This window comes from Bos grunniens, chromosome 3 (genome assembly GCF_055505025.1).
Source record: "Bos grunniens cultivar Pamir isolate PY7600 chromosome 3, Bosgru_T2T1.0, whole genome shotgun sequence".
Lineage (NCBI taxonomy): Eukaryota > Metazoa > Chordata > Mammalia > Artiodactyla > Bovidae > Bos > Bos grunniens.
Window position 1 is genome coordinate 9504636 of NC_141167.1, and position 14599 is coordinate 9519234.

At 48.9% G+C, this 14599-nt stretch overlaps 1 protein-coding gene across 2 annotated transcripts in view; it reads right to left on the reverse strand.

The window, feature by feature from the left end:
• The window catches only part of CSMD2 (CUB and Sushi multiple domains 2), a 693739-nt gene that overhangs the window by 417084 nt on the left and 262056 nt on the right, over nt 1–14599 (reverse strand). For both annotated transcript variants that reach the window (XM_086378081.1, XM_086378078.1), the window contains exon 5: nt 9196–9403. In XM_086378081.1, coding sequence (XP_086234207.1) covers nt 9196–9403 — 208 coding nt within the window. The remainder of the gene's footprint in view (nt 1–9195; nt 9404–14599) is intronic.

Here is a 14599-nt window from a genome sequence, read left to right on the forward strand (position 1 = left end):
TCCAGGCAAGAGTACTGGAGTGGGGTGCCATTCTTTCTGCTAGGACTGCCAAATCAGTAGGATGGGGAAAGCTGAGGTTGGTGAGCTCTGCTACCTCATGGGCAAAGTTTGCCCAATAGTGAAGCCAAGATCTAGGAAGACAAAGCTGTGGGAGGGGGAGAAGCAACTACAGATGACCTTATCTACATGCCTTGATCCAGCAGTGCCTGAAGCCAGTCTGGACTTCTCAGTTATAGAAGACAACATATTCCCTTTCTAGCTTGAATCAGCTGGAGATGGGTTTCTACATCTTGAAAAAAAAAAAAAAAAGAATCGTAGCTATTACATTTCTTTTTTAGCCCCAGGGGAACTTCTGTATACCTCTAAGAAAAGTACCTAACACATGCTATTGTAAAGCACTTAATTATATGCTTAATTATATGCCTCTCTGCCCTGATTGTGAGCTCCAGGGTCCTGTACAATGCATGGCTATTATATAAACATCTGTGGAGTAAATAAATATCTCCCTGGGGATGGGACTGTGTTTTTGTCTCCCTGCACCTAGCAGAGCCTAGTTCATAGAAGGCTCTCAATAAATGATTACTGAAAATAAAGAGGGAAAAAGTAACAAAGAATGAAAATGATCTAAACCAATGGTTTGACAAAATATATATGAATGAATAAATAAGTGAATAGTTATTAACAAATCCCCATTGGCATGCTGTTTTCATTCTAATTATATCTGAATCTAATGACTCTTGAATGAAATATCTAGTTAAAAGTCGCTGAGATCAAATGGTTCTAGTTGGCTCAAATTCCATGGGCAAAATGCTTAATAATTAAAACTCAGTGTTTCAAAAGGAGAAATTGTTACTAGCAAAATTTCAAACTGAATGTCTGTATATTAGATGGGAGTTTTTGTATCCCCACCTATAAACATAAAAGCAAACCAATGAAGGGAAACAAAGTAAAGAAAAATCCTCAAAGTTGAATCCAGAGAGTAGGTTGAACCTGCTTTCCAGGGAAATTCTCTTTTCAAAAACAGCTGAAGGGACTTTCCTGGTGGTTAAGACTCCACACGTCCATTACAGGGGACACAGGTCTGATGTATGGTTGGGAATTAAGATCCCACATGCCTTGGAGTATCAGTTCAGTTCAGTTGCTCAGTTGTGTCCAACTATTTGCGACCCCATGAATCACAGCATGCCAGGCCTCCCTGTCCATCACCAACTCCCGGACTTCACCCAAACTCATAAGCATCGAGTCAGTGATGCCATCCAGCCATCTCATCCTCTGTCATCCCCTTCTCCTCCTGCTCCCAATCCCTCCCAGCATCAGAGTCGTTTCCAAAGAGTCAACTCGTTGCATGAGGTGGCCAAAGTACTGGAGTTTCAGCTTTAGCATCATTCCTTCCAAAGAAATCCCAGGGCTGATCTCCTTCAGGATGGACTGGTTGGATCTCCTTGCAGTCCAAGGGACTCTCAAGAGTCTTCTCCAACACCACAGTTCAAAAGCATCAATTCTTCAGCGCTCAGCTTTCTTCACAGTCCAACTCTCACATCCATACATGACCACTGGAAAAACCATAGCCTTGACTAGATGGACCTTTGTTGGCAAAGTCATGTCTCTGCTTTTGAATATGCTATCTAGGTTGGTCATAACTTTCCTTCCAAGGAGTAAGCGTCTTTTAATTTCATGGCTGCAGTCACCATCTGCAGTGATTTTGGAGCCCCCAAAAATAAAGTCTGACACTGTTTCCACTGTTTCCCCATCTATATCCTATGAAGTGATGGGACCAGATGTCATGATCTGAGTTTTATGAATGTTGAGCTTTAAGCCAACTTTTTCAGTCTCCTCTTTCACTTTCACCAAGAGGCTTTTTAGTTCCTCTTCACTTTCTGCCATAAGGGTGGTGTCATCTGCATATCTGAGTAACCTTAGATATTTCTCCCGGCAATCTTGATTCCAGCTTGTGCTTCTTCCAGCCCAGCGTTTCTCGTGATGTACTCTGCATAGAAGTTAAATAAGCAGGGTGACAATATACAGCCTTGATGTACTCCTTTTCCTATTTGGAACCAGTCTGTTGTTCCATGTCCAGTTCTAACTATTGCTTCCTGACCTGCATATAGGTTTCTCAAGAGGCAGGTCACGTGGACTGGTATTCCCATCTCTTTCAGAATTTCCCACAGTTTACTGTGATCCACACAGTCAAAGGCTTTGGCATAGTCAATAAAGCAGAAATAGATGTTTTTTCTGGAACTCTCTTGCTTTTTGGATGATCCAGCTCTTGCCTTTGAGTATAGCAATAAACAAAAACCAAACAACTCCCCCGCCCCCCCCCCCCCCCGAAAAAAAAACAACAGCTGAAGTCTATTGGGCCGCCCTGGGGGCAGGACCTGGGAACACTAGGCACTGGAGTCGACTTTCTCCTCTTTTTTCCCAGGTGGAAGGGGCTACTGAGGCTCAGAGGTGGATGGCAGAGTCTCCAATCTCCAGGGTGGGTGCATGGTGAAGAGAATCCTCCCTAGAGAATCCCTGGGACCAGTTCCTGGGCCTGTGTCTCCTGCCCCAGGACAGCATCCTCCTCTAAAACCCTGCAGCGTGTTCTCCTCCCTTTTCTTATTTCGAATGTTCAGTGGAGGCAAGGTTGTCACAAAGAGGCCTGTGGGGGGCTAGACTTGAGGGCACAGAGGGAATGGGATGCTGCTGCTAAGTCGCTTCAGTCATGTCCGACTCTGTGCGACCCCAGAGATGACAGCCCACCAGGCTCCCCCGTCCCTGGGATTCTCCAGGCAAGAACACTGGAGTGGGTTGCCATTTCCTTCTCCAATGCATGAGAGTGAAAAGTGAAAGTGAAGTCGCTCAGTCGTGTCCGACTCTTAGCAACCCCAGGGACTGCAGCCTACCAGGCTCCTCTGTCCATGGGATTTTCCAGGCAAGAGTACTGGAGTGGGGTGCCATTGCCTTCTCCAGAGGGAATGGGCAGCAGATCCCAAATGACTGTAGTGAAACGAAGAATGAAATCCCAGTAGACTGAAGAAAGCAAAGAAGAGAGGCTGAGGGGCCATGACTCCAGGTACAGACGGATCCACAGAAGATGGGAGAGTGGTCCTGAGTCTACACAGAAATCCCAGACGCAGGAAGGAGCTTTGAACTCCCTCTACCATACACACCCCCATGAACACACCCTTGTGGCTGGCACTTTAGCTGGCCCCAGAGAAAGGGTGGCTTCCACCTTGAGTGCAGGTCAGGCCTTGCCTGCCCTCCCCGTCACAGGAAGAAGCAGCCATAGGGGTGGAAAAGGAGCCAAGGAGGGAGCAAGGCCAACAGATTCTCCATCCTCATCAATCCGAGACAGTGATGGGGCTGTGCCTCCCCCTTCTCTGCAGGATGTCTTCTCCACACTCTGCCCCTTCTTCCCAAGCCTGCAGACCCCCTAGGGTCGCCGGGGCACTGCCCCTGCCCCAGGCCGGCCCAGAGCAGCCATCAGCAGCTGAATGAGTTGAACTAGCCAGCCCGGGGCCTGGGTGCAGGCAGAGAAGAGGTGCTGCTGCTCACAATGCACTCACAACGTGCAGCTCTGGGAAGACCGTTGCAACCAAGTCACCCCCACCTGCTGACTCTGCACGGGTGTCCTCCTGTCTGACCCAGGGGCTCTCTGCCAGTTCCCCTCACCTGGTGCCCCTCACCTGGTAACTCCCCAGAGCTGGATCAGGCAAGTGTCACTCTGCCTGGTGAGATGCCACTGGGCTTGCAGGCTGGGCCATGGCCGTGGTGGGGTCACCAAGAATCGGGTGACGCTCGGTGTGGACTCATCGTACCCTTTTTCCCTCAAGAGAGAGAGCACCTTGCTTCTAGCCCCATCCCAGGACTAAGTTAGGCAGCAGTTTACATGTTGATCCCTTCCAACATGCCTTGTAGGTTGGTATAATGAGCCCCATTTTTCAGATGTGGAAACTGAGGCTCAGAGAGATTAGTAAATATCCCAAGATTACACAGCAATGAAGAGGTGGATCTGGGTTTTGAGCTCATGTCTGTCTGAGTCCCAAGTCTGCTGTCTCCTCAGATGCCAAGGTGCAGGCTCGACACCTAAGGTTGGAGACACTACGCAGACCTCGCCCCTGTTCTCGGAGGGGTGTCTGGCTTTCTCTCCTCTCATACAGCCCAGGGGAAGCTCCTGCTGAGATGCCAGTGGACAGAGTTCAGCATGAGGCAAAGGGGAGAGATTCTGGGTGGATTTTAACTCACAGATTTTCTCCAAGATGGAGAGGCTGCCTCTGTAATGGCCTGGCAATTACTTCTCCTCATTATGATAACATGATCCTAATTCCCTCCTGGGACCCAGAAGCCCAGGCTTTAAAAGAATCTTCTGCATCCCTTAGTCCCAGCCCTCTGAAAAGTCCAGGGGCCCATGAGGAACTGGAGCCGTGCTGAGCGTATTTTCATAGAATTGGAGAGGAAGGAATAGGGCTCCCTGAAGATCACTGCCAACAGATGGGGTCAGAGCAGAACAAAGACCACTATCCACCCCTGAGAAGGATCAGTGAGCAAAAATTGGTCCCTAAATTGAGTTCAGTGAACTAGAAGTATGTATGTGTCAGGGGGGTTGACTTGCTGATGTGTATATGGCAATGACTTGGAGGAGCGTGTGTCCTTTGGCTGTGTGAGTGTGTGTGGGGGTGGGGGTAGGGGAGTAATACCAAATCTGCTACGTGGATTGTAACTCTCAAGTCAATTCAAGCCCAATTTGGCTCCTGGTTAATCACACACACAAAAAGACAATTAACTTTAGGGAGAGCAAGTCTGAGACACTTGGGACCCCCTCAGCATGACAGAGTTGCAGGGTTCAGTGCTCACCACAGTAACAACCTTTTCCCACTCAAAACATGTATGGTCGGATTCCCAGAGGCCAGGGATGGACAAGCACAACAGGAAGCGGTAGTCCACCGATTGACGCATATACATCACAGGACTTTACAGTTATGGCAGACACCATTATTATGTACACCCCCCACCCCCATCTTTCATTATGTCAGTGCCATTGATTATATCCTGCCACTTTTTGGCTTTGAATTGTCCTTTGTTTTATGAAATCATGTTCTGAAGAGTTGGCAGGATTTTTTTTTGTTGTTCTCTAATATCCTTGGAAGAAAAGTTATGACCAACCTAGATAGCATATTCAAAAGCAGAGACATTACTTTGCCAACAAAGGTCCGTCTAGTCAAGGCTATGGTTTTTCCAGTGGTCATGTATGGATGTGAGAGTTGGACTGTGAAGAAAGCTGAGTGCCGAAGAATTGATGCTTTTGAACTGTGGTGTTGGAGAAGACTCTTGAGAGTCCCTTGGACTGCAAGGAGATCCAACCAGTCCATCCTGAAGGAGATCAGCCCCGGGTGTTCTTTGGAAGGAATGATGCTAAAGCTGAAACTCCAGTACTTTGGCCACCTCATGCGAAGAGTTGACTCATTGGAAAAGACTCTGATGCTGGGAGGGATTGGGGGCAGGAGGAGAAGGGGACAACAGAGGCTGAGATGGCTGGATGGCATCACTGACTCAATGGACGTGAGTTTGAGTGAACTCCGGGATATGGTGATGGACAAGGAGGCCTGGCGTGCTGTGATTCATGGGGTCGCAAAGAGTTGGACACGACTGAGTGAACTGAATATCCTTATTTGGAAAAATAAAAAATTATCAAGCCTATGTTTTCCCAATCATTTGGAACTTGAAGTCCATGAAGTCCAAACCCTAATTTAAAGTCTCCTGCTTACATCCTCTTTGAAGGGGAGGAGAGTGTAGGAACTGAGTCAGGGACAGTCCATGCCACCATCCTCTTCTGAATCATCACAAATCTGCTACCTGATAGAGGAGGTGTGATTTAGTCACTAAGTCGGGTTTAATGCTGCGAACCCATGGACAGGGGCCCATCAGGCTCCTCTGTCCATTGGATTTTCCAGGCAAGAACACTGGCATGGGTGTCATTTCCTTCTCCAGATAAAGGAGATAGTGTTGTTTTTTTTTTTTTCCCCCTCTAAAAGGTGTATCTGTTTTCTCAACAGATGAAGGGATGTCTAGTTGCTCAAATTCACCTTTCCAGATGTTGTCTTTCTCTGCTTGGTGAAGAACTCAAGAGAACATCCTAAAGTCCTATTGCTTTGATCTGGTGATAAAAGCAATACACTCATAAAGCAGGAGCATCCCATTTTCACATGAGTCCAGGGATCCATAAAGGAGAGGGGCTGGGGAGGGAGCGGGTTCTTTGCACAGACGTCCTGAGCCTGCAGCTTTGTTCATCCATAACTGCTACGCAGGTATAAATTAGAACAACAAATGCATCCTGCCTGGCAAGGGTGACACAGACCCTGTAAATGATTATAATTTAATCTTACAGCAGAGTTCTGAATGACTCCCCTAACAATTTCCTCTGCTTAATTCCTTTCCCACTGAGTGACTTAATAGGAAAAGGAATACTCTTTCCCGTTTGTTTCCCTCCAGAAGTTTGGACAACCGGGTAGACTCACATCCGGCAGGGGGCAGGGGCGGGGGGGCGGGTGGAGGCTGTGGGAGGCCATTTGGCCCACGGATAAACAAGTGCATTAGTGCATTGCAGAGGCCTTGGGGCTGGAAGAGAGAGAACCAGCAAGGATATCCATCTCCGTATCTGTTTGCAGAAGTGCAAGCTTGGCTACAATCCATCAAGAGACCTGATGGAGGGAATTGTGTCAGTCTCACAAGGGAACGCACTGCCACCGCGACAGCCCTCCTCAAACACCGTGTGACGCAGTGCGCCGGCGTGACCAAGAAGATGGGCTTTCAAGTCCAGCTAACCTGGGGGTGAATCCCAGCTCTGCTCCTTACTACTGTGTGACTTCCAGCCAGTGACCTAACCACACTGGGCCTCGTTTTCCTCATCTGCAAAAGGAGGAAGATCATGCTACCTACTTCATAGAAGTCTAAATGAAATTACACCTGTAAGAGCTTAGAATCAGCCTGCCATATAAAAGCTCAACAAATACTGTTTATTTACTAAATAAATTCTAGTCTCACACCAATTACATTTCGGAGACATGTGTAATGATATAGGAAAAATTTTCATGATATAATGTTAAAATGTATAGTGACTGACATATTTTCAGATCTTAATTTTTTAATATTAAACATATATAAAAATGCCAGCTAGCTTGATCTAGGCAAAGCAAAAAGGCCAAAGGGGAATACATCAAAACGTTAATACTTGTGGGGCTTCCCTGGTGGTCCTGTGGTTAAGAATCTGCCTTGCAGCCTAAAAGAGGGGGGAGTTTGGGGGAGAACAGATACATATATATGTATGGCTGAGCCTCTTTGCTGTCCACCTGAAACTGTCACAACACTGTTTACGGGCTGTACCCCAATACAAAATAAAAAGGTTTTAAAAAAATGAATCTGCCTTGCAATGCAAGGGACTTGGGTTCGATCCCTTATTGCAGAACGAAGGTCCACATGTTGCTGGGCATCTAAGCCCACAAACTGCAACTATTGAAGCCCGAGTGCTCTGGACCCTCAGTGCCACAACTAGGGAGCCTGGGAGCCACAGGGAATGATCTCGAATTCTGCAACCAAGACCCAACGCAACCAAATACAGAAAACGTTAATACTTGTTATTATTCATTTCCCTATACCTTTTAATATTGTCCATGTTTTCTATACGGAGCATATGTATGACATAAATGATCAGAAAAATAAGTATTTTACAAAAAGAGGGCAGGGAGACAGAAGGTCTTTGGACTGGGCAGGTCACTAGGAGTGCGGTTTGGTGGACAGTCATCTAGACTTTCATCCCAACTCCAAGCACCAAATGTCCAGTCCCTGCCCCCGGACCAAGCTCCATACAACAATCAGCCGTCAGCTCGTGTCCGCCTGTCTCAACACCCCATCCGGGGTAGTAAATGACCTGACTTGGCCAAGTTTTTGCAACACGCCTATGACACCAAAGTCTTCTGACCCCCAGGTCAGAACACCTTCTACCACAACATGAAATCTGAGTTTCCTGGTCCCTGAAGCTCCAAGTCCATATTTGGCAGGAGTCCGTTCCCACTTGTTCCCTCTCAAATAGTCATGCTTGGGGCCTGTGGTGGATTTGTCTGTTTTCCTCACTCTCAAAGGGCCATGTCTTACTCAACTGGCCTTCCTACAACAAAACCTGGTATAAAAGAAATGTTCAACATCAGCCGCTCTTGTTCTTCCTCTCCCACCCTTCCTCCCCTTCCCCGCCCATGCCTCTAGCCTGCTGACCACTGTGTCTGTCTTCCCAAGGGACTATCCATCCCTGACGCTTGCAGCTGCCACCTTCTGCTTCACTCAGGCCCCTCAGTGACACCTCCTCCTTCTCAGTCCCAGGCAGCGAGCCCCACCTTCCCCGGCACCACGCAGCAATCAAGACTGCAAAGAAGCACACCTGAGTGCATCCTTCTGTTGGCTCCCCATGTGCTGACCCAGGTCCCCCTGCTGCCCTCGTCCTGATAACAGAACCACCAGAATACAAGAGCACATTATGAATGTCGCGCCACCATTCTTGAGGCTTGTCACCCAAACAGAAAGCACGTCACTCTCTAAGCCAGCCCCAGCTAGGGCCCACCCCATGGGTCCAAGCCTGGGAGACCACAAACAACCAAGGCCGGTAAGCCTTCATCATCCATCTCCTCCCAAACCTGCCGACACCAGAGTCTCCATGGCAGCAGAGCACAGCTCATAAAAGCCCTGCTTTGTGGTGAAGGCAAACAATAGGAAGTAGGTTAGCCCTTCCCGCAGGAACCAAGGCGTGACAATGCCTCTCCCGGCTCGGAACCCTGGGCATGGGAAAAGCAACTGCCACTCAACGTTCTAGTCCCTTTGCTGGATGCTTCCAGCAATGGGACAATATTTCAAGTCATTTCACTGAGACCCTATCCATGTCCTGAGACCACTGTTAGTCTTAATGCAAGTTCCTTGACCAAATCCCATCCTGATATTCTTCAGCGAGGACATGCTTCAAATCAGGTACCAAAATCACTGTGAAAATTGACCCCAGCTCTGAAAATACGCAGTGACTTCTCATTATGAGGAAAGGAAACTTTCCAGTAGGGGGTAGAACAGGTGGCAAAGGGACCTCTGGCTGCAGGTCTAGGCGCCAAGGGGACCACATCCCTGGAAGCCACAGTTGCAGGGGACAGGGGAGGGGGAGGGGAGGGAAGGCGTGCTTACCAAAGGGAGGAGCCTTCGGTCCCCGTGACTTCCAGGAAGTCGTAACCGTCCTCCAGCTGGAAGTCAATAAAGACCAGGGCGATGGTGTCCCCCAGCTCGGCCAGGATGGTCCAGGTGCAGTCGGCGTTGTTGTGGTACTCCGAGGGGAAGTGCGGGCTGGAGATGATGCCGCTCTGGCCCCGCAGGGTCCCGCCGCATGCATCGTCCGCTGTGGGCAGACACAAGAGGCTCATGTGAGTCCAGGTCCTGGTACTTAATCGTGTAATGCTTGCATGAGAGGCAGAGAGGACCCTGGGACATGACCTGCAGAGAGCATGTGCCACAAACTTCCAGAGCCCTGATTGTTCACCAGACCCTGTTCTGAGAATTTTAGTTCTTCTTCTTCTCATTGAACAGATGAGGAAACCAAGGCACAGGGAGGTAAAGCAACCTGCCTGAGGTCACACAGCCAATGAGCTAGGTCAGTGAGCTGGGTGAACTCTGCCTATTGGAGCACGTTTCTAGCTACTACACCACACTGTTGCGCAATGACCAAGAAAAAAGGAGAAAGCAGTTATCACACTTATTTCCACGGTCATGACTATGGTGACCAGGATGTTTTTCCCTACCAGATCCTAGGAAACTTCGGATGTGGAAGTGAAAGTGTTAGTCGCTCAGTCACGTCCGACTCTTTGGGACCCCATGGATGGTAGACTGCCAGGCTGCTCAGTCCATGGAATTAACCAGGCAGGAATACTGGAGTGGGTTGCTATTTCCTTCTCCAGGGGAATCTTGCCAACCCAGGGATCGAACCTGGGTCTCCTGCATCTCAGGCAGACTCTTTACTGCCTGAGCTACCAGGGAAGCTCTTGGATGTAATGGAACTAACTAAATGAAAGCTCATCACAGTACCCTGAGGGCAAAACTCAAAGGGCATTCACAGCCTGGCCAGACCTCTGCAATGTTCCCTCCTGCTCCTCGGGCCCAGGTCAGCTCGGTTCGAGTGCTGGGCGTGGTCACACCTCCTGGGCTTTGCTCACACCGCACCATCTGTCTAGGGTACCCCTGGTCCAGAGGAAGTCTTCCGATGCTTTGAGATCCAGCTGCAGTGCCACTTCTCAGGAAAGCCTCATCCCCCATGCTTTTAATAGCTGCTCCCTTCTCTGTGCTCCTGCAGCAGAGTGTGTGACTTCAGACATCGTACTTGGCACTGTGTGAGTGACCTGTCACATGTCTGTCTGCCACTCTAGGTTCTGAACTTGCTGGAAATCCCAAGGGTGGGGACCATGTCTTCCTCATCCGCACAGCACATCCTGATGGAATCACTGCTCCAGCCCACATCGCAGCTGAGACTTGATATGCAGAAACAATGATCCCAAGACCATGCTCTGATATATAATAGTTAAGAACACCGGCTTTCCAGTTTTTGCACAGCTCAGTGTGCACCCCTCCCCTGCAGCTTATAGCTGGGTGGCTTAGTGGAAGTTAACCAGATTTCCTAAGCCTGCCCTCCTGGAGCTTGTATGCAAGTGGTGGGGGTGATTTAGTCGCTATGTCCAACTCTCGTGACCCCATGAACTGTAGCCCACCAGGTCCCTCGTCCATGGGATTTCCCAGGCAATAATACTGGAGTGGGTTGCCATTTCATTCTCCAAGGGATCTTCCCCACCCAGGGATCAAAACTGCATGTCCTGTATTGCAGGCAGATTCTTCACCACTGAGTCACCAGGGAAGCCCCTTGTGTGCAAGTAAGGGATAGTAATCCACTTAGCAAAAGCTGTATTAGAGATGTGGACTAAATTATAAAGAAAGGAAAAATGTAATATCAGGATTCAAATGTGTATCAGAGGCAGCAGAGTAACAGTAACCAAAATTACTATTTATTAAGCACTTACACGGTGCCATGTGCTACGCTAACTACTCTACATATTTCATGACTCTATGAAATAACATTCCCATTTTACAGGTAAAGAAACCAAGGCACAGAGAGTTTCAGTTATTTGCCAAAGGTACAGCTTATAGTAATTAAAGGAGCTGGGATTTTTAAGCCCAACAGACTAATTTCAGGGCCAATGCTCTTAACCAACACTCCCTTATCTCGCAGGAGTACAATTCACACTTTGAGGACAGAGATAAAGTAGCACATTACTTTGCTTGGGTGAGTCAGTTTGGGAAAGCTTAACAGAGGCAGTACTGTTAGGGCAGGGTTTTGAAGAATGAACCGGAGTTCACTACATAGAGAAGAAATGGAAGGGCATTGAACAGAAAAGAGAACCAGAGGTCATAACCATGGAAGCACCCAGCCACAAGGCAGATCTAAGATGAGTCGATCGAGATGGTCTATCTAGAACAGAGTGAACAGAGAGGAATGATGGCATATGGCGGAGGAGCCATATGACAGAGAACACTGGGCTCCAAAAGATTGGAAGCAGTGGGCTGTATTGGAAAGAAACTGGATTTTAGGGTCAGGAAGGTCTAGACTTGAATTTGGGTTTCACAGTTCGCCAGCCCATGGGACCTTGGGTGATTTATTTCTCTAAGCTTCATTCTGCTTCTCTGCAGAACGGTTTCTTGTGACAGCTGAATGGGATAGTGAATATGACAGTACCTAGCATCAGCCAGTGACAGGCATGTGCTAGATGCCCAACTAAAGGCAAATCCTCCCTTTCCTTCAACTTCATCTTGTGGATCAAAGACAGTGAGGAAACAGGATTAAATCTGCATCTTAGAAAGACTACTGTGGCATAGACGAGGTCTGAGCTGGGGCAGTGGGCAGGATGCTCTCAGTAGCACAGTCACCAGTCAAGGTAAGGCCAGATGAGATCTGAGCTAAAGGACCTGAGGAGGGTGGGAGTTGGACCTGCTTGACAGCTAGTGAAGAAGCAGAATCTACAGGACTAGCAGTCGGGGGGCATGAATGAACCCCAAGCTTCAGGCATGAGCATCTGGAGGGACAAAAGATGCCACTTCCTGCGTCAGGGGACCCAGGAGGAGGGGGGCGCCTTGTGGTGTGGGAGGCAGGCAGTTTTGGACACCACGGGGTAGAGTGTGTGCAGGGGGCATCCCAGCGGAGAGAGGGAGCTGACAGCTGGATACACAGAAGCTGTGTGGGATGGAGATAAAAGTGGGTTTATTCAGAAGTCCTGAACTATCCTTACTAATGTCATTCTACAGGGTTAAGGTCTATTCAAGACAATGAGCCCATTTCTTCTTTCTTTTTTATATTTTTGGCCATGCCACGCAGCATGTGGGATTCTAGTCCACTGACCAGGGATCAGACCTGTTCCTCCTGCAGTGGAAGTGTAGAGTCTCAACCTCTGGGCCGCCAGGGAAGTCCTAAGAATGAGCCCATTCTTAAACGTTCAGCTCCTTGGTATGTATGAGCACAGAAATGAAGGCGTCTCACTCAGTAGGTACTCAGCAAAGTTTCCCTCCCACACTCACTAGGTGGGCAGCTACTGTGTGCTAGACACTGGGCCAGGACCAGCGCTACATCATGAAAAGCATGATCTTATCCCTGCCCGGAGAGCTTCTCTGAGTGGGGGTAGCCAGGCAAACCCGCAGTGGCTCCTAGGACTGTTATAACCAAGGCGTCAGAGCACAGTGACAGCTGAGGGGACTTAAGAAGGCTTCACGCAAGAGGCAACATTTGTGTTGAGATATCCATTCATTCATTCAATAAACATTTACTGAGTATCTATATGTGTCAGGCACTGTTCTAGGTACAAAGGATTCATCTGCAAATAAAATTCCTACCCTCGTGAAGCTGACATTCCAGTCGGAAGAAAACAGACAATACTCAAGATAAATAAGTAAACTTCTTCCCTAAGTAAACTTCTTTCCCAGCAGTAAAGAATCCACCTGCCAATGCAGGAGATGAGGCTTCAATCACGGGTTTGATCCCTGGGTCAGAAGATTTCCCTGGAGAAGGAAATTGCAACCCACTCCAGTATTTTTGCCTGGGAAAGCCCATGGACAGAGGAGCCTGGTGGGATGGCAAAAGGGTCGGACACGGCTGAGCGACTAAGCAACAGACAATGGTAAGTGAAGTGGTGATCAATGCAGAAGGAGGATGGGAGGACCTTGCACTAGAAGTGGGGGTGTGGACATTGCATAAAAGGGGTCAGAGAAGGCCTCACTGAGAAGCTGACATTTAAACCAAGACCTGGGGGAGGCAGATGGGAAGCCCGGTGATTATCTAGAGGAACAGCATTCGAGATAGAACAGCAAATGCAAAGGCTCTGGTGTGCAGAGGCCTGGCACTGTTGAAGAGCATCAAGAAACCCAAGGGATGGCACTCTGGGAGTAAGGAGGGGAGGGGCAGGGATGGGGCCCCATGGGGGACCTTTGAGGCCACTGCTAGGTCTTGGGGTTTTATTGGAATGAGATGAGAAGTCAGTGGCAGGTTCTGAGCAGAAGACCTCATCTGACTGGTGTATTAACAGGATCCCTTGAGCTGCTGTGTAGACAACAGACCAAAGAGGAAGAGGGCAGAAGCAAGGGGCTTGTAGAGGCTACTTCAGTGATTTAGGAAAGAGATGTTGTTGGCTTGGGCCAGGTGGTACTGGGGAGATGGAGTCAATGTCTGGCTGCGTTTTGAATGCTGAGCTGGTGGGATTGAGGGCTGACTGCCTGGTAGGATCAGGCCAAAGGGTGTCCTAGGCAGAGGAAAGGCAGAAGCAAGGCAGCTGCAGAGGCACATGTGGCATTTAGAGGCATAGTTAGGATTGTCGGAACTCAAAGGGCAACACAGAGATGGCAGAGCTGGGTGGGTGGTTAGGAAGGGCTGCCTGGTGAAGGGCCTCGGATGCCACGTGAAGGCCTGCGGTTCTGTTCTCCTCATTTCCTCCCTTTTTTTCCTGCTGCCTCCAATCCAGGTGACCCGCCCCCATAAAGGAGGGTGGGAGGAAATGTAGACACATTTGCTTTGCTCGGTTTTAAATTGAGTTTTCCTGGTGCTGTTTGTTGTATCCAGTTGCACAGTATTTCCTGGGTATCACTCTGGCAGAAGCCTGTGAAGTCTGACATCCAAGGCAGAGTTTGTCTCCTTAACTTCACCATGACCAGCACCAGGGAGATAAGCCCCAGGAGCCAGCCAGCAAGCGGGACATTTGTCAGCGTTGCTCCCAGCAAGCGCGGGGCCTGTGGGCTGCAAGAGTCCCACACTGGCCCTGTCTACCCCAGGTGTGAGTGTCTACACCCTTAGCCACAGTGGCTTCATCTTGACTCCACTGAAGGTTAGGAAAATCATGGTCAAAGAAGAAACACTTAGCCTGGACCTTGAAAAAGGAATAGGCAAGTGTGGAGGGAGAGAAAAGAAAGGGCTTCCCCGCAGAGGAAACAGGGCATTTGAGGGCAAGGCGGGCCCTAATGGGCTTGGTGCACTTGGGAAGTGGGCCACTTTCCCTCCAGGTGAAGGTGTAGG